This window comes from Dendrobium catenatum, unplaced genomic scaffold (assembly GCF_001605985.2).
Source record: "Dendrobium catenatum unplaced genomic scaffold, ASM160598v2 fragScaff_scaffold_80, whole genome shotgun sequence".
NCBI classification, from domain to species: Eukaryota; Viridiplantae; Streptophyta; class Magnoliopsida; order Asparagales; family Orchidaceae; genus Dendrobium; species Dendrobium catenatum.
Window position 1 is genome coordinate 652,541 of NW_021318542.1, and position 27,993 is coordinate 680,533.

Sequence of the window (27,993 nt, forward strand, 5' to 3'; positions counted from 1 at the left end):
AAAGAAAAGAAAAGTGAAAATCTATTCCTCCGTCGGCAAATTGGCATCTCCCTTCTCCTCAAATCCCTTCTCTCAGCCGGATTGCTCATTCTCTCTCTTTCTACGTGCTCTGGATTCTCTGGCAACCCTAACCCTAGAAAGGCTTTCATTTTCCTCCTTAGATCCCATCCAAGCACAACTAGGGTAAAATGTCCAAGCCCTGGGGCGGAGTCGGCGCATGGGCTCTCGAGGCGGAGCGCGCCGAGGCCGAGGAGCGCGAGCGTGCTGATTCTACGGTCTACGAATCCTTCCCAGGCGGCCCTACCCTCCTTGCTGGACAGCCAGTCCAGAGCTTCCCTAGCCTCAAAGAAGCCGTCACAAAGCCGAGGAAGAAGAAGGGCGTTTCCATTCCACTTTCCGATTTCAACACAGGCAACTACGTCGGCCCCGGAGGCGCTCGTCGAGAGTCTTCCTTCGAGCCCAAGGGACTCACTACCGATGAGATGATACGCCTCCCGACTGGTCCTCGGGAGCGCACAGCCGAGGAACTTGAGCAGTCCCGCCTTGGTGGAGGCTTCCGCTCATATGGATACGGCCTTGGCGGTGGTTCTTCCCGTCGCCGGTCGGAGTTTGGCATGGATGACGAGCCAAGGAGGGGCGCGTCAATTCCTAGGGGCACTGATTCTGATCTACCCTCGAGGGCCGATGAGGCGGATAACTGGGCCACTGCGAAGAAATTTACGCCGACTATGGATTCCGGTCGGCAAGAGCGCTATGGATCCCTTGGGAGCGGAGGATCATCTAAGGCTGATGAGGTTGATGATTGGTCGTTGGGAAAGAAATCGACTGCCCCTCCTCATTCAAGGAATACTAGCTTTGGATCGGGATTCAGGGACTTTCCGGTTTCTGGTGCGGATTCTGATCGTTGGGTTAGAGGAGGTACGGGATCTTTTTCAAGCAATGGGGAGCGAGAAAGGCCAAGACTCACCCTTGATCCTCCAAAAAGAGATTCAGGATCCCAACCGGAGTCAGCTCGTAGCCGACCAAATCCTTTTGGTACGGCAAGGCCAAGGGAGGAGGTTTTGGCTGAGAAGGGTATGGATTGGAGGAAAATGGAAACAGAAATCGAGGTTAAAAAAAATGCCAGGCCAACGAGTTCTCATTCCAGCAGGTCATCCAGTGCGCAGTCTAGCAGGCCAGTTAGCCCGATTTCTCAGATGCCTGGCGAAGGAGGAGGTACGAAATCTCGACCTAAGGTGAACCCCTTTGGGGATGCAAAACCTCGCGAGATACTTTTGGAAGAGAAGGGGATGGATTGGAGGAAGATTGATCTGGAGCTGGAACATCGCAGGGTTGAGAGGTCTAATTTACTGGTTTCCTGCTGGCTTATATTTTCATTTAATGCATGGCCTGATTTTATGTGTTGCATGTTTATTATTCTTGTCAGAAAGAAAATTACCGGATGTCTTGTGATGCCTTTATGTCTAGGAACATTCTTAGGCGTATTTTAGTTGTCAGGGTTTATCTATAGTTACAGTTTCTCTAAATGATGCCATGACCATGTTTTGAGCATGCGGATGGCTTATTATAAGCTTTTGATTTACATGCCCCAGTCAATATTGATTAGTTTTAAAAGTAGTTGTGGAATGAGCAAGGAGTTCTAGTAATTTTGAATTTATATCAAGGATCATCTCGAAGGTCTAGAGTTTTTGTTCATTGATTATGTAGATGTTCTAAAGGATATTAAAAGTTTTACATCGGTGCAGTTTGTTTGGTAAACAGGGTTCTAATCGCAAGACTAATATTGAAATAAGTAGAAACTTAAAATATGGGAGAAGATGTTAGCTTGAAGAAATTTATGATATGCAATTTTATTTGTGTGGTATTAATTATTGTTCACCACTATAACTAGAGGATAAGGTGGTACATGTTTCTTAGATTTAAAATTTTTGCATTAATTTTACAGAAAAATGGGAGTACAATTGAGTATATAACTTGTAGAAGTGCCTTATGAGTGATACGTGATAGAAGAAAATCAATGATATTAAAAAGTAAATTTTATCAAATTAAAATTAGGTTAGCTATGAGGTATAATTATAAGTGTTTGGTAGTAAATAAATCATTGATATGAAGGTTGTGTGCTACAGGAATGACAATGTAAAGACAGGTGCTTGACAAGGCTTAGAGGTATATATTTGAAAGAATGATTATATTATAGAGACAATGGTGGTAATATCTATCAAAAATTAGGTAGTGAAAAATATGCTTCCATGATTTAGGCATTCACCATAGATGATTGAAGATGCTCCATTACGATGGTTAGATAAAATTAATGCCAAGGAATTAGCAAGAAAAAAGGAGGATCAAAGTTATCATAGATAGAAATTTTGCAAAATGATTTCCACAAAAGAAGAATATCATTTAACATCTCATATAGGACTCCATATGAAGAAATGGGGAATGAGAATTTATAAAATCAATCTCAAATATTTCATATAATACCAATGATGATGATGTTACTACTAGGGCTTACTGTTATATTGCAGGAGTTGTGTGCATACTTTATTTTTCTGCTATTCTATATTTATAAACCTTATCATGCCATCCAATACATTCTACAGATTTTTCACTAAGACAGTCATATATTGCTTTAACAGAAAAACTCTTCCATGCATCTCCATAATGGAGGATGACATTATTTTTCTTGCCCTTGAGCATTTTTTGATATTCTATGCACATTGGCAGTCTCAACCATGGATGTAAACAAGTCGAGTCAAGCTTGAGTTACACCTAACTTGTGCTTAGCTCGTCCAATAGAGGGTACACTTGTACTTGAGGTGAGCTTGTGTATTGAGCTCAAGCTGTACTCATTAAAATAACTGTAAGCTCAAGCTCAACTCAATAGCTCATTGAAGAAGGCATGCCATGAGCTCGTTGGTGAAGCATTGCTAGAGAAGGCATCTAGTAACATGCCAGAGAAGGCATTGCAACAACAACTCACTGAAGAAGACGTCAAAGGCTGAGTTGCCATGGAGCTTAGTGGAGAAGGCATGGCAATAGGTTTTATTATTATTTTTTAGAGAATGGCAGTCCTGTAGTGGTAACTTGAATGACACAACAATAGTGATAAAACTTATAGCATCTTTATCTTTATTTTCCCAAAAAAATTGTCGGAGCTCTAACTTTTTTTCTTAAGATTTTATTTTAATGTAAAAAGGAAAGATGAGCCGGCTCGCAAGCCAAAGAGTCAAGTTCGATCAAGATTGAACTCGAGCTCGTATATCATACGAGTTGTAATCTCAGCTCAAACTTGAGCTGGTGACTCGACAAGCGAGCTCGTTAACTATTCAAGCTCAAGTTAGCTCACGAACTGGCTTGGCTCATCTTCACCATATTTTTAATTTAAATATTTATAAAGTCACTCGCATACAGCATTTGTGACAACTTTAGTTCCTTAGTGAGTTTCAAGTAGAGACATTCTGTGTAGCAGTGGCTTGCTTTTAGTTATTTAATTGTTCCTCATGTCCTTTTACTTTTTTTTCCTCTAGAGGAAATTGTATTTCCACAAAAAAAAAGGTTTGATATGTTTTCTTCGTATACAATGAATTACTTCAGAACATTTAAATGTTGCTGTTTTATTAAAGTTAGATTGGCATGGTTTAGGTGTAGTATATTTACTTGGGTATTTTCCTTTTTTTTTTGCTGCTTGAATCAAGTCTCTAATATTACTCCTACACTTCTTGTTCATTCAATGATGACTATTTTTTTTGTGTGGAATACATTTAAATTTGATGTCAAGAAAGTGATCAAACATGCTGAAACCATCACTCATCCCATTTTCTATTTTTTTTAGTCGGGTCGCACTTCTTTGTAATTCTTTGATCATTCACATAAGTTTCGATATTCTATTATCTTTTATTATGTTTTCTTTGTTTGATGAGTTCTTTTGTATCTGAAACTAAATATGTGTATTTGTCTAGAGATTTTATAGATTCGTTGTCAATGCCTTGCATTTTTTACAATTTCTATGGAAGCTGTCATTTTGTTGTATTCCTTAAAAAGAAGGCGACAAACAGATCTTTTTCTTTCCAGCAAAGCCTAGCTTCTGATATCATTATGTTTGACCTAAGTTTTAATTGCCTGGTTGATTTCCAAACTAGTTTATTACGGTAGTTTAGCTTATTGATTGCCCACAATATTCCTCAAACATTTTGGTAATTTGAAGCATGCATGGATCTGATTGGACTTGTACCCAACCAAGTTTCGGTCTTTTGCTTTAAATTAGCCAATTAAGGTAGTTTAGCTAACAGTTATGACTTATGAGGGCAGAGAATTACCTGTTCTAATCTTAATCTGCACAACGAGCTTTCAAGCGCATGCAGTGTTAAGTTTTTGGCGCGTTAAGAAGCTACTAGTAGGGAGGTGCTTAGCAAGGACCAGAAGCTTGGCTAGTTCTCCATTTGTGCATCTATGGTGCTAAGGTTCAGGATTTTGTGTCCTTTATGTGTAGTCATTCTATCCTTAGCCACCCCTCCCCTCTCTTTCCAAGGTACACTGAAAAGAAATCCCATCCCTCCTGCTTTGCTCTAAACCCTCTTTTCTTCCCCACTCCTGCACTATTCTTCCTCAACCAGCTGTGATTTTGGAGATCAATTCAATTTGAGAAATAATGTGAGATGTGTTAGTTTGTTAAAGAGTGTGGGATAGGTTAGTTTAGTCATGTGTTGAGCTTGTTCTGGAATTTATAAAACATTATGGCTGGTTTAGTCTTTTAGGTAAGGCTATAACTGAACCCAAAATGTATTGCAGGCCAAATCTTTTGCATGATTTTCTTGTTTGTATGGATACCTTTTTTAATTAAACGTCTTGTTTTTATGATGCATTGGCTCATTCTTTTACTAGTTGGGTAATGAGCTAAGTGTCTTTGGAGGTAGGGCTGGATTAATGATTGAGGATGAGATGGATGGGAGTGACAAGGAAAAAATGAGTGATTACGCATGAATCATGTTTGCTTTATCGAATAAAATTGGCAAGGCATTGTTCGTATTTATCCTGGCTTGTCAATTACCAGCTCATGCAGAACATATAAGAAACGAGAAGAGTTTTAAGAAATAAAGTCACATGGTTGGCTTTGGGCTGAAAGTACATGATTGGCTTTGGGATTTTTCATAGGCTTGCTTGCCCTCATGTGATTCTTGCGACCAAACAAATTCCTAGGTCTTTAGATATCCCATACAAGTTTGTTGTGCGCATTTAGGGGTGACTAGGTTTTTAATTGAACGGTATTCAAAGAGAGGGTGATTAGTAGACATTTTAGTTCGTATATATCTGTAACTTTGTATTTAGTTTATTCTTATCATACCAGCTGAGGAGGTACTTATGGGATCACGATTTATACGATATATTTCATGGGGATGATGACCTTAACAAGAACCCCATATTGCCTTTGACCACCATTTTTTATCCCCAATACATTTTTGCAGTGAGATGCCAAGCTAATGCATGGAGTTGTTTTCTTGCTTTGAGCCATGAAATGAAAACTGATGCTCTAGCATCATTTCTTAAGGCATTTCTAATAAATAAACATTTAAATCTTGAAGGGGAGATAACTATATAACAACAATAATATCAAGCCTTTATCCCACTGTGTGGGATCGATTACATGATTTTTTTTTCTCCATTGTGTCCTGTTAAGAGTTAAATTCTCATTTAAATTTAATAAAAAAAGTCATTTCTAATATTTTCTAACCAAGTCTTTTTTGGTTTGCATCTATCTTTTTTAACATAGATCAAATCCAATACATTTACTCTCATAACCGGGTCATAAGAAGGCTAACATTTTATGTGTCCAAACCATCTAAGATGACTCTAATCTTATCAACCACCGGAGCTACTCCAACCTTTTCACTTATATACTCGTTTCACATTCTATCTCTTAGAGTGAAGTGATAGGAAACACTTGAAGATCTCAAGTAATTCCTATCAATCTTTAGAAAAACAGCGAAAATCCTCCACAAAAATCCACACAAAATCAAGAAATCAGTAGAAAATTTGTATTATTTGATGAAATAGAAATGGAAAATAGCAAGATACAGTTGATCCTCAATTCGAGAGGAGGATCGATCTCTCCCAAATTCTCTAGATGCCGCTAGAGCCCAAAGAAAACCTAAACCTAAGAGATCTCAAATTTCAGCCAAATTCAAGATGCCATAACACTAGGAAAACAAACTATTTAATGCATACAAATCAAAATGAAATCCCTAAACAATCCCTACATTCACATTTTCCTCTTAATTCCCCCAAAAATCTTTCCTATTCGGCTCCCGAAAACTTGCGGCCTCCGCGGCATGCGCAGGAGGCGGAGAAGTTCAGCCTCTATTGTGCTGGGCCGGTCTCGTGTGGACCGGTTGGACTGGTCCAATGGACCGGTCTAACATGAAGCTACTCATCCACCTGAGCATCCTCATCTTTGCAACGCTCGGCTTAAAATAGCTAAGATTCTCCATGTAATAGCTAAAAAATTATTTTTAAATAATTATGAAAATAGAGAGCACTTATAGCTCTATATGAAAAGTATACAGCTAAAACATTATAGATGGTGTAATGTTTATTTTTAAGATGACTAGGTAAAACAGTTGTAGTAATCTCTACCAAAATGAATGAGATCCTAGCCTGGCTTATGTGCCATTTGATGCTTTACAATCGTACTTAAGGATCCACTTTGTTGCTTAAAGTTAGAAAACACATTTTGGAAAATGATGAATTTAATAAATTTGATTATTTGGTTGGATGCAGTTGGAAATTCATTTTTGATTTTGAACTCTACAAACTCCTCCAAAATCTTTCAAAATTAAAGATTTTAATTTTACACTCAAATTGAATGAAAATGGAATCCTCAATTTCTAAAGTATGTTTTCTATCTTCAAGGAAATATGGAGTGGTTTAGTTCCAGTATTAGAATGTAGGATAAAGCTAAATCCCATTCATCTTCGTGTTCCTGGTAAAGCAGTTGCATTGGCTTCATATAAAATACCAGGCTGAATGGCGTTAAATTCTTAAAGGTAATGAATGTAAGAGGAGTTTGGGCCTTGGCGTACAAATTATTATCCTTATTAGGTCATTCTCCATCTTTCTTATCAATTTTAGCTATTTTATTATGCATATGATAAAAAACTAGCCGACTCACAGTGATTTTAGAACTTAAAATCGTGGTTTAAAATTGCGCAATATGAGGCTCGCCTTTCCGCAATTCCAGTAAAAAACGCCTTGATGCTTATGCCTCGAGTTTTTTTTATGAGGCTTGCGCCTCAACTTGGTTGAGGCCCGCCTTGAAGCCCGCCTCGCCTCACTGGCATGAGGCGTAAGCCTCACGCTATATATATTAAAACTTACATAAATCTTGAAGTAAATGTCCGACATTGGACTCTATAAGAGAGGAGGAAGGGGAAAGAGCAGTTCACCATAATAATGATTCAAATGAAGAACCCCTTAGTGATTACAGTGCTGATGACTTATGAGTTCTTATGTGATATGTCATTGCTATTTATTTTTAGAAAATTGAATTATGTGTTAATGAAAAAAATACTGGGATTTGGGAAAGATAAAATTTTGAGTTGAACTATATTTCATGTTATCTTATTATTGAGATATTTTGATTTCACTTCATAGCTTATGTTTTTTTATGTTTTATATTATTCACTCATTAGTATATAAAAAAATTATCATTTTATGTTTATGCAATCTTTTGATTTTGAGGCTTACGCCTCAAAACGCCTTGAGGCTTATGCCTCGCCTCACGAATGAAAAACGTCTCAATACCCGAATACGCAATTTTAAACATTGCTTAAAATCTGTTAAGAATGTGTGCTTTTGGAGAAGCTTTGTAGCGGGCAATATGCTGGTAGCAAGGATAATTACATCAAGCAATTTAGGCATCATTAGCTTGCAGCAACAAATGAATCAAGAGAGCAGTGTAGATCTTAGTAACAGCAGTTATCAGTAATATATCAAACCAGAGCCACACCACAAATAATTTAATGAGGAAATTTATTGAACAAAAAATGGCGAAGGGAAGCACTAACTTTGGTTTATTCAAGGCTTGAATGGAAAAGCAACACAATGATCTATGTTGTTCGGGCCAGTGTAGCTCAATGATGGCACAACTCTAGAAGGGTTTTTGCATCATGCCATTTTGGACCAGCAATGGCAAAAATGGTTTCAAGTTTCAACAAGAACATTCCTGAAGTCAGGTCAATTACAACATTGTGGTTGCATCATATGATAGGCTGCATTGGGTCAGGCATAAATCACATAAGTTAGCTAACAACCTTTTGGGTTGGTTGCATCGCAAAAATGTCAAGGTGCTACTTTGTGGCGTAGCCATGTTTTTTTTTTCTAGCAGGGGCACAAATTGTCAAGTTTGAAGATACCATAAATTTTTAGAGTTTTGTTAGAGCCGTTAATAATAAAAATATTAATAATATGTTGAAGAAAAACTACCCTTCATTATTCTCTAGACATGTCACCTACAATTTTCTTTGTCTTCATGTTTTGAAATCATGGCTAGGCCTGTCAAAATCGGGTCACGGGTCGGGTTCGGGTTCAATCCGAAACTGACCCGGGTTTATACGGGTCAACCCGAACCCGACCCGTTTTTGGAAACGGGTCAGTTTGCTGGACCCGAACCCGACCCGCTTCGGGTCTGGGTCAACCCGACCTGACTCGTTTGACCATATAAAAATTAAAATTAGTATTTTGTATTTAATTACAAATAAAAATATGTACCCTTCAATTAATTGTTAAACAAATTTTTAAAATGTACAACAAAACATATCATTTAAAAATTACAAATCAATAAATTACAAAAAAATTACGTATAATAATTATCATTTACAAATTAGAAATCAACAAATTGACCGCGTCGTCACTTTTCCCTTGCTCAACCAATAAGCACGACTCAACTTCAAGTCTTCATGCACACGACCCCGTCGACCTGTATTCAGTATTCACAGAACAAGGAAGAACTGTATTATGCGAAATAAACAAGTTATATATGATGCTCATTGCTCAGATTAAACCTTCCAAATCTTTAATCACCTTATGAGGTGTATGTTCAATCAACATTAGCATATTACCATCCAAGGAGACGAATTGTATTTTGCATTAAGTTAGTATCTATTCATTTATATATGTAGTATCTACTCATTTGATTTGAATACAAAATTACAAATGTCAATCCTGGTTGTAATAGCATTTTTCTGAAATTATTCCCACTATAATTTGAGAGGTTGATAATCATCGCATCATCACTTCAAAACAACAACAAATAGTATTTAATGCTTGATCAGTTGATCAAATATTCAAATGAATCATAAAAAGCAGCAGGATACACGAAACACGGAAACAACACATCAAAATATCAGAAAGAACCAGCACAAAACTGAAGCAGGTGGTAAACAGAAGTACAGAACTTTACACTTTTCCTGTTTTCCAGCACAGGCTGCACAGCACAAAATATTAAAGTTCAGCAAAACAGCCCGAAAAAACACAACAGGTAACCCGACCGAAATGCTAATGTTCTGGATCGTGTACAGAAATGCATATAGCACAACCAATGAACCAAATAAGTTTTTGACAGGAATGAACACAGCACTTACAGCAGCATGTAACCCGAAACCAAAATACCAAACACACTTACAAAAATACAACATTAAAGAAATAACTGTTTTTCAAGTTCAACATTAAACCAAAGTACCAAACAACCGAATAAATTTTTCATATACCAGAACTTTTCCCAGCATTTGTCTCAAGTTCATTTACTGTTTAAGTAAGGACATCTTCAGTCACAGCTTCAAGTTCAGGATCATGTATAACTGCAACAAACCAACAAATAATAATCTTCTCTAGCAGTGGTAGTACCTCCGTAACAAAAAATCAAAAATAAATTGCAACACTCATGAGAAGATAAGTATATAACCGAAAGAAAGAAGAAAGTTAACCAAAAAATCAAACTAATGAGGCGATGAGTCGATGAGTGATGGGTCGATGACGATTGACGAAGAATCAAAGAGCCGCAAAGGCGCAGAGGAGGAAATCTCAGTGAAATCGACCAGCTCACCAGCCCTAGCTTAGGGTTTTCTCGCTCGAAGAGAGACGAAGTCACGACTCGTGAACGTACTCTCGCTCTCGAGTCTTGGCTACTTAAATGCCCTAAGGGTAAATTTGTAAATACGAAAACGGGTTGAAACGGGTCACTTTCGGGTTACCCGGGTTGACCCGAACCCGACCCGAAATGTCATACGGGTCAAAAACCAAAACCCGACCCGTTTCGGGTTCAGGTTGACCCTAACCCGAATTTCTCGGGTTGGATTCGGGTCGTGTTTTCGGGTCGTGTCATATATTGACAGGCCTAATCATGGCACAATCATTTATTGCCAATAATATTAATTGTCTTTTTCAATATAAATAATTATACAATCAATCTTCAAAGAGTCTACCATATGATTGTGTAAACTATTCTTTATAATCTTGATAGTAGAGAGTGCTCGTTTAACCGTTGTTATAACATTTAATAATATCAAAGGGAGCTCTGCAAGTAAGAACAACAAAGGATAAATATTATTCGTCTTTGTCCTCATTAATTTTTGTGCAAGCTTTCTAATTCCTTTTAATTTTTTAAATGCATTGCTATATCTCATATCAATGATAAAATTCTCTAGTTGGTTGCTTGACTATTAGTGAAAATTTTGAAGGATTAAATTTGGCCAGACATTTCAACCACTGCTTTTTAATAGTTAAAAAATGAATCATATGAATTCAAGCATGCAATACATAGAAGTAATTCACTATTTATCTCATCTCAAATGTCATTCAGCTTTTGAAGCTGCATACCTATCACAGAGTAAAACAACTCAATTTGATAATGATGTATATTTGTGTTTGCTTGAATATGTCGCCTCTCTATTGCAGTACAAAAGTATCAATCATATTTGGAACAATTGTATTATTTTTCATACGAAATAAATAAACTTCTTTGAATAGAGTGCTCCATCCATCATGTCACATGTTTTGAAGCCCTTATTTAAACATTTTAACTAAAGTATTGACATTTATAATGCCTTTGATCATTTTTTTTTGCAAAACTTGAGGTAACTTATTTGTTATCCCCAATATAGTCTTCATTATGCGCGAATTCAGAATAAATTCAAAGAATTATACAATATCGAGAAGGGTCTATTTGGTCAATGTTTCATCCATCTTCTATTATTATTTCGAAAACCTCAAGAATAGATCCAGGAAAAAGAATTAAATTATTAAGCAAGCCATAATGTGAACCCTAACATATATATCCAACCTCATGAAGTGCAATTTATGGATTTAATCCTCTATTGCTGAGAAGATTTAATCCTTTATTGTTGAGAACTTCTCCACTTCGTAGTTGGTCGATAATTTTTCTAAATTATTTCTCTAATAGTTTATCTTATCTTCTGCATGAGGTCCTAACAATGTTTATCAAATTAGAATTTGTATTGAAAAGTGAAGCAATGTAGATATGATAAGCAAAGCAATGTATTTAAGAAGCTGAACAATTATCTTTCAAAACTAGTAGAATGTTTAGCCCATTAAATTCGCCACGTATCTTGCTACTTCATAATATTGTCGTCTTATAATCTAACCCATGTTTTTTGGAAAGTGCTTTGAAGGCCTTTTTTTTAGTGTTAAAGTAGATATCTCCTTTATATGTACAATCTCAAGAAAGTGCTTAATAACATAACCTCTTTTGTAAATATAGCACGATGCAATAGCAATTTGTACTTTGATTGATACATCTCGAATGTTATCTAATAAAGGTGCAAATAATTTGTTAACTAGTTCATTAAATGATAATATTTAAAGTCTTAGTGGCAGTGACATGCGATTTCTTTTTGTATGTTTGGGGCAATCATTTTGTTATTTCTAGGGTATTATATATTTTTTTTAATATTTTTATTATGGCATACAAGTGCAGAAGTTCTTGAAATTTTCTTTGATTTTTTAGATTTTTGGATTCATCGTAGCTAAGAAAAGCTGATTCTTGGTGCAAAAAAAAAGGTGTACGCAATCAATACTAGTTGTTGATGGTGTTTGATAATCTTTGAGTTTAATCAAAATGTTTTGTATAGCTAAATAATATATTTTTGCAAGTAAGATCTTTACACTATCCAGATCATTCGAATGATGGTCATAACTCTTTTTTTTTCTTAATCTAGGATCTGCAAGGATGCCATCTAGTTTAATTTCTTCACAAATTTGTTTGGACTTTGTATTATTGTTGCCATAGATCGTGTTGTGCTCATTTGCTTTAGGCGTTCTTTAAAAGTATCAATTTATATCTAATTTAATAAAAAACTATTTAAAAAAATGAATATTATATAGCATCTTATAAAAATAGTAAAAAAAATTTTAAACTTGATAGGAAATACTTGAATATTTCAAGTAAACCCTAACAAGAATAGAGAAAAATAGCAATCAAATATGGTGGAAAACTCTCCAAATCGTAATTGGATTGCAAAAGAGAAAACTAACGGAAACAACGAAAGCAAAGATATAATTGATCCTCAATTCAAGAGGAGGATCATTCTCTTCCAATCTCTAGATGAGTCTAGAGCCCAAGACACAAAGAAGAACCCTCACAGTAACACAATAATCAAAACATAACCCTAACACTAATCTCCCTCCCATACTTAAGGCATATAATTAAAACAAAAAGAAAAAAATATAAAATTAAAAATACAATTAAAATAAAAAGAGAAAAAGACCTAAAGGCCCTTGCTTCCCTCTCCTTTGGCTCCAAATTTGAATTTGAACTTAAGTGGACCCCACCCAATCTCTCTCTCTCTCTCTCTCTCTCTCTGAGCCGGCCCCTCCAGCTGGACCGATCCTCTAGGGGCCGGTCTAACACTACCGCCCTCCCAAAGAATCAACTTGTCCTCAAGGTTAAAACAAGGAAACTGATATTTCACCCTCTCATATGACTCATATGTGGTTTCGTAGTCCGAGAGGTTCTTCCACTTGATCAACACTTCCTTAGCTCCATCTTCTCTCTAGCGAACCCCCATCAGTTTTAGGGGTTCCAATATCACCTCTAATTCCTCAGTTAGTGTCACTGTAAACTCAGAGCTTGCTGCAGAATCTCTAAGTGCCCTCCTCAATTGAGATACATGGAACATCGAATGCATCGTTGCCGTTGGAGGTAGTTTTAGTCGATAAGCCATAGCTCCAATCCTCTCTAATATCTCATATCTTGGGGCAAGCTTCTCGTTTCTCATGTTGGCTATTGACCTTTGCCTGTAAGATCGGAGCTTTAAGAACTCCATTTCCCCTACCTCGAATTGGATGCCCTTCTTATGCCCATCTGCCTGTTTCTTTATAATATGTTGAGCTCTCAACAGATGCTTCTTCGACTCTTCCAATATTCTATCTCTCTACTCCAAGTACTCCACTGAAGAAAATTGGAGTGCTGCCATGCCTATAGTGCACTAAGTGAGGTTGATATCTTCCGTAGAACATCTTAAATGGGGTCATCTGAGAATCATAATGAAAATATGTATTGTATCAATACTCAATCCATGCAAGTCATTTGACCCATAACTTGGTGTCTCCGACACAAAGCATCTTAAGTAAGTTTTTAAACTCCTGTTGATTACTTCTGTTTGGCCATCCATTTGTGGGTGGTAGGCGGTGCTCCTCGTTAATATTGTCCCCTGTAGTCTGAACAACTCCCTCCAAAAATGACAGAGGAACACATTATCCCTATTAGATACTATAGCCTCCGGTACTCCATGTAGTTTGACCACCTCTCTGATGAAGGCCGATGCCACTGTCACTGCAGTGTATGGATGTCGTAGGGGAATAAAATGAGTATATTTGCTCAAGCGGTCCACCACCAGCAGGATTACTATGAAGCCCTTTGATCTAGGTAGCCCATTTATGAAATTCATAGACACCTCCACCTATACTTGACCTGGTAAAGCAAGTGGTTATAATAATCCTTCTAGAGACATTGCCATGTACTTGTTCCTCCGACAGACCTCACACCTGGTGTCCATCTCCTCCATATCCTTATGCTTCCCCTTCTTGTACAGTTTTGAAGCTAGTCTCCTGTAGGTCTTCTGCACCCCTGAATGTCCCCCGACAGTGCTCCTATGAAGCTCCTGGAGCTAGTGTGGAATGTGGACTGAAGTATGAGGCATCACAAATCTCCCTTGGTACAGAAGTCTCTCCCCCACCAAAGAATACATCGGATTGCTACTCCCTTCCCTTAGTAAATCAGCCTTGATCTTTCCTAACTCCTCATCCCGAGCACTCTCCTCCTTGATGGCCTCCCATTCTAACATCAATGAAATTGACACTGTTGTTGCTTGCAACTTCCCCATACATATGGACAAGGCATCTGCTGCCTTGTTCTCCACTCCCGGCCTGTTTTATATCTCAAAATCATAACCCAACAACTTGGACAACCACCTATGATGCTCCTTTGTCACCATCCGCTGCTCCAACAAGTACTTCAAGCTCCGTTGGTCCGTCATGACAACGAAATGCCTACCTAATAGGCAGGGCCATCATTTGTGGATATCTAGTACAATGGCCACCAACTCCCACTCATAAAATGATTTCAGCCTAGCCCTAGCTGTCAACTCCTGGTTGAAATAGGCAATGGTTCGATGATTTTGCATGAGCACTAGGGGTGTCAATTTCGGGTCACGTGAAATCCGGTAGTGCTAAAATTGGTCCAGTCATCATAGCCTTCTTCAAACTCTCAAAAGCTACTGGGGTTGCCTCCCCCCTTAGGAATTCGTCATTCTTCAATTGTTTTGTTAGTGGCGACGCTATGGTGTTGTACCCTTTCACAAACCTCATGTAGTATCCTGCTAGTGCTAAGAATCCTCTCAGCTTTTTTAGATTCTTAGATAATGTCCATCTCAATATAGGCTCAATTTTTGACTAATCTGTTGTCACCCCCTCTTTGGACATAATATGGCCCAAGTACTCTACACTAGTCTGAGCAAAACAACACTTCTTCAGGTTGACCTTTGCTGATGCTCCTGCAATGCCTCTAGCACCCTCTTCAAGTGCTCCCAATGCTCGTCTATTCTGCTGTACACTTGGATATCATCAAAGAACACAAAGACAAATCACCTGAGGTAAGGTCTGAAGACCTTGTTCGTGAGAGATTGGAATGTGGCAGGGGCATTAGTGAGGTCAAAGGGCATCACTTGGAACTCATAATGCCCCTCATGAGTTCTGAAAGCAATCTTGGGCACGTCCTCCTTCATTCTGATCTGATGATATCATGACTTCAGATCTATCTTGGTGAAGCTCACCGCCCCACTCAACTCATTTAAGAGCTCATCAATCACTGGTATAGAAAACTTGTCTGGCACAGTCTCCTTGTTCACCACCCTGCAATTCACACAAAACTTCTAGCTGCCATCTTTTTTCTTAACTAGTAATACTATACTAGCAGGACTAAAACTGGGCATGATAATCCCCGCCTCCAGAATTTCTCTAATCAACTCATCAATCTCATTCTCGTGAAATTGAGGATTGCGGTAAGGTCTGACACTGATGGGTGATATACACTTTCCCTTAAGGTGATAGCATGCTCCTGCTCCCTTGGTGATGGCAATCCCTGAGGTGGCTGAGAAATCTCATGAAATTTCTAAATCAATGGCCATACTGAGTGAGGAATGTCCCCTCCCTCCAATCTAACTTCCTCCAAGATGTGCAGCTCCACCAGGAACCCTCTCCCACCTCTTGTATGCTTTTCACCATGGTTTTGAGAGATACCATGGCTTTGGATAGCTCTATATCTCCCCTTTTCACCACCTATCTCTCATCCACCATCAACTCCATCGTGAATGCTCCCCAATTGACCTTTGTGCCCCCCAAGGTATGCAACCATTTCATCCTCATGATGACATTTGTACTTCCTAACACCAGTGGGAGAAATTCCTCCCTCACTTGAATCCTCTGGATGGTCAACACCACTCCTTTACAGATCATCTAGCATTTCTTGTACCCATCATCACCTCGTAACAACCGGTGTCCACCAAGTTCACTCCCAGTTGATCGATGATCTGAGTAGAAATGAAATTGTGGGTAGCCCCACTGTCAATCAGAATCACCACCTACCTGCCCCCTATCTCCCCTTTCACCTTCATGGTATGATTCGTGATGAATTCTTCCATCGAGTTCAGGGAAACCTCTGCCATATCTAGATGCATTTTCTCCTCTATCTCCTCCTCAACCTCTCCCTCGCCTACCTGCTTAGTTTACTCGTCATCACAGACGGTGAGAACCTGAAGAGTTCAGTCTCTACAACTATGCCCTGGAGTATACCTCTCATCACACCTGAAACATAACCCCTTTGCTCTCTTCTCATGCATCTCCTTCTCCGTCAGCCTCATGAAATTTCCTCCGCTCCCTCCTGTCTTCTCCCTAGTAGTCTCACGAAGTCCTGTTGTCAGACCTTTGGGTGCTAAGTGAGTGGTCGTCATCCAGTAAGTGCCTCCTGAGTTGCTGTTGCTGACTCCCTTTTCTAGATTATTCTGATTTTTCACCAGATGTGTCAACTTCATGGCCTCTCTTAAGTCACGAGGCATCATGACTTTTACCGCCGCTCTGATATCTGCCTTGAGCCTATTCATGAAGTTTTCCTCCAATTCAGTCTTTGATAATCGCTCCACCCGATTGGCTAGGTGCTGGAACATCTCCCGATAGTCTGCCACTGATCCATCTTGCACCAGTGCAAAAAACTACTCATAAAAGTCCCCTCCCCCATCGGTTTGGAGATGTTCTAATAAACAATCCTTGAATGCTCTCCAACTCCATATAGGTCTCCTTTGGTCCCTCCCTGGAACCATGACAACGCCTTCCCCTCCAAACATAGGCCTGTTGCTGTCAGTTTCTCTTCATCCGTCAACCCATTGACGGCGAATATCCTCTCCAGCTTGTAGATCCATCCATAGGCGTCATTCCCTTTAAAAATTGGCATCTTTAGCTTCCTCAACTTTGGCTCTCCTCCGGTTCCCCATATTCCTCCATATTTTCCTCTCCCAAGTTCTTTGCATTCCCTACGTCTCTCGATCTTCCCTTACATGTTCATCTTCAAACTCCTCTTCACTTTCTTTCCTCCTTTCTCCAAAATCAGCAGCCCTCATACCATAATTTTCCTTCTTTCTCTCCCAATTGACACCCTTTACTTCTTGTTGCCAATTTCCACATCTCTCTCCACACCTTTCCCCTCTCTCCTCAATGATTTATACATTGTTTTCCCTCTTATGAAAATCAGAATCCGTAGATCTTCCCATTGGTCCCTTTGCCTCCGATGCTACCGTTTGGATTTGATTTTCCAATAACTTCTTCACCATTAAATGAAGATCGAAAACTGTCTTCCACGAATGAAACCTTGTCTTCTACCGATGAAATTCAATCATCCACCGTGGCTTTTATTTGACTCATCTTTTCTTCAAAACGCTCTTCCAACGCATCTACCTTCTTGGCCGCCATCAAAATTTCAGGATTTTGATCCAAAATTCAGTAAGGATTCTTTCCTCTGGATGAAATTTTGCCGCTTAAATTTAAAAAAATTAACCCCCAATGGTCCCAAGACTTGCTATGATACCAATTTGATAGGAAATACTTTAATATTTCATGTAAACCCTAATAAGAATAGAGAAAAACAACAATCAAATCACACAAAATATGGTGGAAAACTTTCCAAACCATAATTGGATTGCAAAAGAGAGAACTAACTGAAATAACGAAAATCAAAGATACAATTGATCCTCAATTTGAGGGAAGGATTGTTCTCTCCCAATCTCTAGATGAGTCTAGAGTAGGGGTGCAAGTGAGCCGAGTCGGCTCGCGAGCTGAGCTTATCGAGTTCACGAGTTGAGCTCGAGCTCGCGAGTCGACTTGAATAAATATTAATATTAAAAAAATTAATAAAAACCACCTAAGCTTTATTTAAATGTTAAACATTTCATAATTTTTTTTCTAAATTTTAACTAATTTTTAAAAATCCAGCTTAAGTTTTAAATCCCGCCTATATTTTAAAAATCCGGCCTAAATTTAAAAATTCCATCCCATGGCTCACGAGCTGGCTCGTGAGCCGGCTCGAGCTCGTTTACAATTAGACGGGCTCGAGCTCGCTTTCCATCTAATGAGCCGAGATCGATAAGGGCAAAAAGTCAACTCGACTCGACTCATTTACACCCCTGGTCTAGAGCCCAAGACACCAAGAAGAACCCTCACAAGAACACAATAATCAAAACATAACCCAAACCCTAATCTCCCTCCCATACTTAAGGCATACAATTAAAACAAAAAAACCTAAAGGCCCTTGCCGCTTCCTCCTTTGGCTCCAAATTTGAATTTGAACTGAAGTGGGCCCCACCCAATCTCTCTCTCTCTCTCTCCCTCTTCCCGCCGCCGCCCCTCCTATAAACATGAACGCCCTTAGAAGGGGCCGACTGGACCGTTCCACTATGGGCCGGTCTAACAAACCTCTTATTTTAATTCCAAATAGAATGCTTTAGCAAAAATCAACAAATTGGAAGAATTGATTAGTGTGATTTGAATGCATGAATAATAAGAAGTTTTCACAAACAAAGATTAGTACTATAACATATATAATGAGATGAAGGATTAGTTCTACATGAAAATTATCAAACTCTTTTCCATCTATATAGTAACAACTGATATGGATAAATGAAAGGCGAGAAAAATTCATGGAAAACAGGTTCATGAGTTAGTGAGTCGGTGATTGGTCGACTATAGATCTTTGAGATAGCTTTACGAATGCTTTGCTAGGTGTCAATCGATTGATTCTAAAAACAAGGGGCCAAAGGGAAGAGGGCTAAGGTGAGAGAGTGAAGCATTTCGTAGTTGCAATCAATGGCAACATTGTAGTTCATGAGTCATTCATCGGCGATTAGCAACAATTAGGTATTATTAACCCTATATATGGCTATTTTAAAATTTTCAATATAAACATTATACTTATGGACTAGGCCAGTTCGGACATGTGTCCCAAGGCTTCCACAGTAGTTCAGCCCTTAGTGCCAGTATTTGAGGTTGCCTACACAAGAGGGGATTGCTGTAAGCAATGGCCTGCCATACCTACCTCAGGGGAGTATTGGCCACCTTCATTTTGGAGGTGTTATGGCAACCCTTGATTTGCTAAAGATTTATTAGTGTTCCAAACATTTTTATGCATTTATTTAGATCTATTCTTAGTAAGATAATATTTTTTATATTAATAGATATTGACTAACATAGATATTATTTCATTAGCAATGATATCTTCCATGATATTGTTTGATTTGCTATATTTTATCTTTATGATATTTTGGAGATCTTTTGAATATTGATAGGCATTGGTTTTATGATCCTTAGTTTTCAAGGAAAGGTGTAAGTGAGTCCCTCAAAAAAAACAGAGCCTGTTTGGATTCAATCATTGTTTTTTTTTTTCAATGTTCATGTTGATTAATATTTGAAATGTCTCTCCTTGTTTTCAGTTCAGTGTTGTTTGACTTAGCATGAGTGTAAATAAAAACAAACATATCAATTAAAGTGAGATTTTGATTATTTGAATGAATATGAAAGATAAGCAAGAATCAAACTTAAGACCTTACCATACACATGCTATACTGACACCATATACAACCACTACAGCATGATTTAATTTTTACATTATTTTCATCAAAATATAGATACACATTTTTATTATTTAATAATATATATCTTAGTGAGCTTTTAATATGTAAAAAACAAATCAACGAAGTTTTGCTTTCATTTGACTCTTTAAGGAATCAAGCTTAAATAATGTGTTCATATGCAATTCATTAGTTAATGAATGAGCCATGCACAAGCTGCTTAAAAAACCTTAGTACTAGCTATTCACAAGTATCATGCTGAATAGACACCGTTATTAGCGAGAAAGGATCCCTCCTGATCATTCATTATTCAGCTATCACTTATTTTTTACTTTAAGGTGGAATGAGCATAATTGAAGAAATATAAAGAACCAAGCTGGCTTAGAGAAAATAAGGTTTTAAACTAATCAAAATGAGTTATACCATGTTTTAAATGATTTGGACTACACTAGGTTTAATCTATTTTGATACCGTCTTTAGTTATGGCAAAATGTTTAAAAATTTCTTTTTTATTTATTTAATTTGAGCGCATCTAGGGGTTTTAATTAACTAACCGACCCAAAAACCTGATCCAAACCCAACCCGGAAAATTCGGGTTCATGTCGACCTGCTAACAAATGAGTTGGGTTCGAGTTCCAATACTCAACCTATAAAAAATGGGTCGTGTTCAGGTCAACCTGCTAACCCGGAATCGACCCGAGTTGGACCCGCATTCCTTGTCCCGCAGCCCGCATCCGTGTCCCACATCTGTATCTTGCGTCCGCATCCCTGTCTCGCACTCAAGCTTGCCGCTCGCACTATCTCGCTCGCCCCGCATCCCAGTCTTGTGCACTCACACTTGCCTGCTCGCCTCCCTTCCCCATCTCGTGCAGACGTGCAGTTGCACTCACCCGTCTTGCTCTCTTGCTCACCGCTCACACACGCCTAGTCGCACTTGCCCGCTCTCTCTCTCTCTCGCCCTGGTGCACTCACCCAGGTTGGTCTTGTTGGGTCGGGTACTCGGGTTAGGGTCCAGGTTTATGACCTGTTTATTTGATTGGGTTGGTTCGGGTTTGGCCTGAAGACTGGTCAATCTCGTGTTGGACCCAAACCCGACCCAAGAACTCATTTTGACACCCCTAGGCACATCATCCTCTCTGGTATAATATTAGATTTGAATTTGATTTTAAGATTGAATTATATTTGAATATAAATGATTTGGTCCTATTCTTATAGCTTATTTCTATATAATTTGGGTATTGTTATCTTGTAATTGAATAGATTTTGATGAATGAAAATTATTTTGTGAAATTAATCGAGTGCTCTCTAGATCCAAATTGTGTGCGTGGATCATGTCCAATTCTCTAAGTGGAGTTTCTTCTTCCCCTCCAGTAGCCTTGCTCTATTGCTCATCATATTCAGTCTTATTTGTGAATCACAGTTCTTTCCTATAGCAGTCATCAGTACTTGCTTGTCTACCGCACATTGCTCTTCTGTCATGCTATTTCAACTTTTTTCTCTCGTATCCCACTTCACTAGTTGCAAAGCAGGTAGTAATGAGCTACCTCATCTAGAAATTTCGTTTTCATCCTAATGTCGATGCTTACATGCTCTAATACATGATACTTTTATATTCACCATTCAATGTGTGCCTTATTTAGTTTCTTATCATACCGATCATCAGCATCAAACTACCTACAACGTGCACTTGTTGCACCACACCTTATCCAATACTTCTATTTTTTTATATCATATTATTTTCTGCTGGATAATCTTATTTTTGTACTTGATTGTAAAATAGTATTATAGTAGAATTTATATTATTTTGATTTATCCTTGTTTGAATGATTTTGATGAATGAAAATAATATTGTGGATCTTGTTTAAGTTTTTAGATTTAAGTTGTGCATGCAAACCACTCCAAATTGTGTTCATGGAGTTCTTCTCCCCCCCTAGCTTAATTATTCCCCCTTAAAAAAATAGCAATCTCCTCGCGCACACAATCAAGCTCACACAACTATATGCACTACCCTAGCTTTCTCTTTTACTTTTGGAACTTCCTTTGACGTGACCCTTAGCAGTTCCTCATTCCTTCCACTGTGACCGTTGGGAGTTATAATAAAATAGACCAATTTTTATCAATCACCATTAAAGTTAAAAACTCTAGTTTGGATTTACTTCAGAATCCTTTATTTCTGCTAACTCCACTTGTGTTGTAAGACCTTAAATTTATCTGTATAGACCTAATTTCTCGACTTTAAGTTGCAAATAATATAAATATTTTTTCTACTTCCAAATGTAGATTGGATGGTTTCTTTTGGCCATCGCTCCAATTTTTCTCACTGACAGCGAAATTTTGTTGGTTAAGGAGGCACAAAACTACATGTTGAAGGAGCAATTGACCAATGTAGCATGGAAGTATTGTTGGTGTTTGAGGCTGTTTGGGTTTTTTTTTTTTTCTTTTTTTGTGGACTACTCCATAAAGTCTCCACTTTGATGATGTATGGTACACAAATAATTTTAACCCTGATGAGCTTGATGCTGAGGAGAAGGAAGAGGAGATGAAGTTCATGATCTAGAGGCTTTTCCTGTTGGACTTTTATACTGATTTGTACGAGTGACTTAAAAGGTCAACATTGCAAGAGAGGGATTGAAACAAAGGGGTATGGAAAAACCATATTGGTTGAGAAACATGATCTAAAAGCGATCAAGAGTCATTTTAGGGGTAGAAAAAGAAGAATTATTCTCAATGTAATGATCTGGAAGAGTTCAAAAGGGAGCAATCATAGGATAAATAAGTAAATGCCACCTTACCCAAAACTTAAAGATACAAGATGGAATAACACGAGTAAGTGCTATTTTAGGGTACTCTGAGAATTTTTTTTCTTATCTCTAATTCAAATGTAGATTCGGATGACCTAGTTAATTTCATCAGTGGGAATCATTATTCTAGTGGATCCAGTAGTTATATGTTAGGGAATACCATGGGGCCAACTATACACTAGCACTTATTCGAATATTTGAAATTGCTAATCTTTCACTTGATGAGCTTGAATTGGAAGCCGTATTACGTTTTGATAGTATAAGATACAATGCTACAAATGATATTGCTTTCAATTTTTTTTGTCATTTCAGATATTACGTTTTGATTATTTTCTTAATTTTTATGTATGATTTATATATTATAATGTCATATCCGCTCCGTATCCGTATCATGTATTTTTAAGAATTGGCATGTCCCGTATCCGTATCGCGTCGTATCCGTGTCGCCGTATCCGTATCGGTGCAACATAGATTAGCAGCTAAAATTGTAGGGCGCGGGCAGCTAAAATTTCTAACCAAACTTACATCGAGGTGTCTGCCACTTCCTGAATTTAAGGTCTTCCTGTTATTCCTTGATTCTAGGGTTTTTAGGATCTTTGTGATATATTTTATAAAATAATTATTTAAATAAGACTAATTTTTGTTATAAAATAGAATATTTATTTAATTACTCTCCCAGATAAGCTCACTCTGCAGTCTGTCCCTCCTTTTCCTGTCATAGCCACCTCCTTTTCCTTCCATAGCCACTCCCTTAGCTGGCTTATATGCACCGGACTCTCTCTATAGCCATGAGCCTTAGATGTTCCATGCACCTTAAAGCTTGAGAAAAAAACTTCTACCTTTAAAATTTCTGAATCATATTTCATCAAATTGAGTTCCGTCAACAAGAAACCTGGAAAACGTAATTTGGCTTACCCAACAAACCCTAATCACCGTTAGCATCACTTCTCTAGTTAATTCCACTGTTTTAAATATATTTATTCCACTTAAAGGCAACAATCATTTTAATTCTCGCCTCCAACTATTGATTGGATGATCCCTTGACTCTACACGTGGAGTTGGATGTTAACAGTGGAAACAACAAACCATAGCTAGCAAAACAATAATAAAGTTTACATGAATCACAACAACCGAAAATTAAAGCAGTGAAGAGTTTAAATTTTAAAAGAAGAAGAAGAAAATATAACTGAAATAATAGCTTATAATTTTGATCTTTGACAGAAAAATAAGCAGCTGCATGACTTCATAAAAAATCATCTATGATCCGTATGAATTTAAAAAAAAATGTGAAAAGATATATTCTTCTTAATTATGAAGAATTCAAAACGCTAAATAAGAGAGTTTTCGAGGCATGTAACCTAGAGTTCATGTAGAAAAATAGCTAAAATTGCTAGTCTTGAGAGATCCAAACCACATGACGCCTAGAACTTTGTTATGGAAAGCTTGAGAGTCAAGTGGTTGATGTAGCTCAGCATTGACGCTTTGAGGTAGTTCTAGCATGTTAGACATAGCTTTCATGTCTATTTTCTATTCATCTTCAATTAAATATTCACTCATGATGATCTTATATATGGATATGTGCATAAGAAATCGACTTGAGCTAGTATTGACATGAACATTTTATTATAATTGTTATAATTTATAATTATTAGTCATAAATCAATTGAAAGTTGCATTTCTTGAGGGAGCGCAAATGGAGATACAAATTTAGAGCTGTTTGTCATAGAGATTGTTGGTTGAATAGATGTAGTATTTTAGGGTGTGTTTTAGGGAAATGAACTTGCAACTTCATTAGATTCTTCTGGTAGCAATCAATTCGTGCTATGCAACGTACTATTCTCATGAAGCATTTGGTTGAATCTTTGAGGTTTACAAACCTATCTTAACTGTCCCATACCTTGATTTCCAAGGAAGGGTAAATCGCCACCCTTTGGTTCTTCAATGATAATGCTCCCCACCATTTTAATAATAAAGGACATGGATACTAACATCTTTTCATTAACTGACTCTCATTATGCAGCCCCCCACCATTTTAATAATAAAGGACATGGATACTATCATCTTTTCATTAACTGACTCTCATTATGTAGCCCTTCACCTTTTGCCAAAACCCTCCCCTCTTTTAAGAAAATCTCATGAGCATACTTTCATCGCACAGACAATCAAGTGACATGCTAGATATATTAAGATGTGTTACCACACCACTTTTTTTCGCAAACCCTTTTCTGATTAACCTGAACCATGAATATTTAACGATTTTGGCTTTTGCCAAGATGCTTTATCTATAGAATGTTAGTGTTTCTTAATTCAAATTTATTATTAAATGCACTTATTATTATTATTATTATTATTATCATCAAATGCACTGTTGCAATATATGAATGAGGTTAGGGTTTCATAAAGCTAAGTCAATCTTTGAGATCCTTGTTATTCTTTTTCTAAATCGATTTTTTTTTTCTTTGGCTATTATTTGATTCAAAGTTGTCTTGGACATTTGTTTTAGTTTTATGGATAAAGAAAAAATCTGATGAAACACTGTAGCATAGGAACTTGTGAGTTAAAGTTATAAAATGAAATGCTTATTGTAGTTAGTAGAATCAATGGTAAAAGAGTTGTTCTGTTTCCATTGAATCAATCAAAAAGTAACGATAGATACAAATAATTATGTAATTATTTATTCGTTGGCACATAAATAAAACAAAAAATAAAATAAAATTGATGCAAATTTCTGAAGTTCCCGGCAGCACTTTATTTTAAAAAACTACATCTTTCTTTCTTTTTTTGCCTCAAATAAACACTTTTTTCCTAATATATCAAGATCTTTTTGTATGTGATTTTGGCGATCTTCCTTTCTTCCTGCCCTTAATTCTCCTTTTATTTATCTTTCCAACAACTTGGCTACACTAGAAGGTAGACGGCTGGATAATTTGATGTTTTCCTTTAAAGAAGGCAAGGTGGTGTTTCATGTTCCCAGATAGATCCTCAATCGATATTATTTTTTATTGTCTTCCTTTCTACCCATTGTTCACGCTTTCCTTCACCGACTTCTCTGAATCAGGTCTGTGACAGATGATGAAAAGATTCTGGAAAAAGAGATTGATCATTTAAAGAAAGAGCTTGCTAAGGAAACTGATAATAAAGTTGATTCTGATTCTGCACATATTTCTACTGAACAAACAAGGGCTTTGCATGAGCTGATAAGCCAAAAGGAGAAAGAGCGAGATCAACTGGCTTGCAAGTTGGATGACAAGGTTCGTTTTGGTCAGAAAGCCTCCATTGATGCCAGGCCTGGTTCTGGATCGGGTAGAACAGCGTTCTCTTCAGATAGGCTCCCTCCATCTCAGTCTGGCATCTCAGAGGATTCAAAGAACATTGAGTTTATGGAGAGGCCACGATCGCGAGGGAGTGATTCATGGAGCAGGCCCATGGATGACCGGCGGGGGTTCCAGCGGAGCAGGGATTCAGGTTTTCTTGGAAGCAGAAACGTCGACAGGTATGTTTCTGATGTAAGGCTTCGTTTGGGACGGCTTTTTAGTGCTGCTTAAAATAGCTTTCCAGTACAACAACAACAACATCAAGCCTTTGTCCCACTACGTGGGGTCGGCTGCATGAATAATTTTTCTTCATTTTGTCGTATTAAAAGTCAAATCTCGTTTAAATATAAAAAAGCTGCTTTAAGAAGTAGTAAGAAAGCTGTCCGAAACGAAACCTAAATTTTGCATTTCTAGTCCTTGAACTCCTTTATCAATGGTTCTGAGAGCAAAATCCTTTGAATCTATAGTGTCCTGATCATTTCTTGATTCATTTTTGATATTGTGAGGTTCTGTTTATTATATGAATACCTTGATTTTTGAAAATTTTGAGCCGTTGCTATAACCTAAACAGCTTTGTTAACCTTCTTCTTCGCAGGTCAAAATCTCGGGAAAGATGGTGAAGGAAGTCTCTACATTGGATCTATTATTTCTTTCTTCTGACAACCAGAAAGAGAAAACATAATAATATAGTATTTTAATATCTATCTCTTTTGTGCTCGAACAAATTGTAGCTGCCATTGTTAGCAGAAGCTTTTCTTTTTTCTTTTTTTTTTCTCATCGTATAAATTTAATTGCCACCTTTGATGCGGTGTAAGATTTAAATTTTCCCGTATCAAGGTTAAGCATCAGTTGTTTACTTTGACTAATTTTATTGTACTATATAATATAATATCACCCTTTATTCGCGGAAATCTTATTTTTTTAGACTTTTTGAGCCAATGAAGTTACACACATTATCTTTTTGAAGTAAATATTTCTTAGTTGATAGATTAAGCTCCCAATAAATAGGTCAAGATTTGCCTTATATTTCGTGAATCAAATGTATTTCTTATTTGTTATCTTGATAGCGTCGAAATTGTTAGTCTGTTTCTTTCATGGCTCCTCTTTTTCTCTTTGTTGTCCTTCACCGCTTTGTTTTATTCATTGGTGGTTTAAGGTGCACTATAGGCTTTGTTTGATACATCTTTTTTGCCGTTTTCAAAAACAATTTGGTAGACCCGCCGGTGTTTAGCTTGGTTGGTGGGCGAGTATGGTTGGGAACCCTCCAACCCATGCTCGATTTCTCTTGATTGGCAACGCCTCTTAAGTGGTACTCAATCAAGTACGCGCCAGGTGATTTTTAGGGTGGATGCCTCTTCTAGGTTAGCCAAGGATTAGTCATGTTGTCATGTGTCCTTTCAAGGGTGGTAGTTGGTGGATACCCGTTCAAATAAAAAAAAAAAGAACTTGGTAGTATAAAAGTTTTTAATTTAAAAATATATATTAAAAAGTTGTTTTAAAAAGTAGGAAGAGAGTTGTCCCAAAAAATATTTTTCAAAATTATGAATTTAAATGTTGGCAGCATTTAGTTTGTGAGTAGCAGTACTAAACTATTTAAGATTTTGTTTGAGATGATTTTTTTACTGCTTAAAATAATTTTTTTTAGTACAAAAATTAAGTTTTGTATTAAAAAGTTGCTTTAAGAAGCGGCAAAAAAGTTGTCCCAAATGAAGCCTAAATCTTTTATTCATTTGAGTTGGATTTGAAATTATCAATGAATATACATTTATTTACAGTTTAGGGTTTAGGGACTATGCACTCATTAATTATTACCTATTATAAAATTATGAAGTAAAAAATTGTAATTACATCCTCTCCAATTCCTTCAAACCAAACTTATCCTTTGCATTAAATGCTACTTGTTTTTCACTTACAAAGAGAATCTCAAATGGTTAATGTTTGGCTTGCTCTTTATTTTTCTAAGTGGGTTGAATATATTAGTATTATCAAGACTGATAATGATGTCATAATAAAATAAAATATTACTAGAAAGATTTTATTGCATATTCAATCATCTAGAAAACTAGGCTCAAGTTAAATTAATTTGGTTTAAGATAAATCAAGTTGGTTCAAATGCTTGGTTTTATTATACTTGCTAGTTAGAAAAGAGTCTGTCTCAAACCGGCGATCATCATCCAAAGAATTACTTAATCAACAAGT

General features: G+C 37.3%; 1 protein-coding gene across 1 annotated transcript; it reads left to right on the forward strand.

Moving 5' to 3' along the window:
* LOC110104492 (eukaryotic translation initiation factor 4B1) lies at positions 1–26,705 on the forward strand. The gene is made up of 3 exons (XM_020833639.2): positions 1–1,339; positions 25,539–25,973; positions 26,390–26,705. The coding sequence occupies exons 1-3, from the start codon at positions 189–191 to the stop codon at positions 26,412–26,414; spliced, it is 1,611 nt and encodes a 536-aa protein (XP_020689298.1). The 5' UTR covers positions 1–188; the 3' UTR covers positions 26,415–26,705.
* Positions 26,706–27,993: the final 1,288 nt, after the last annotated feature.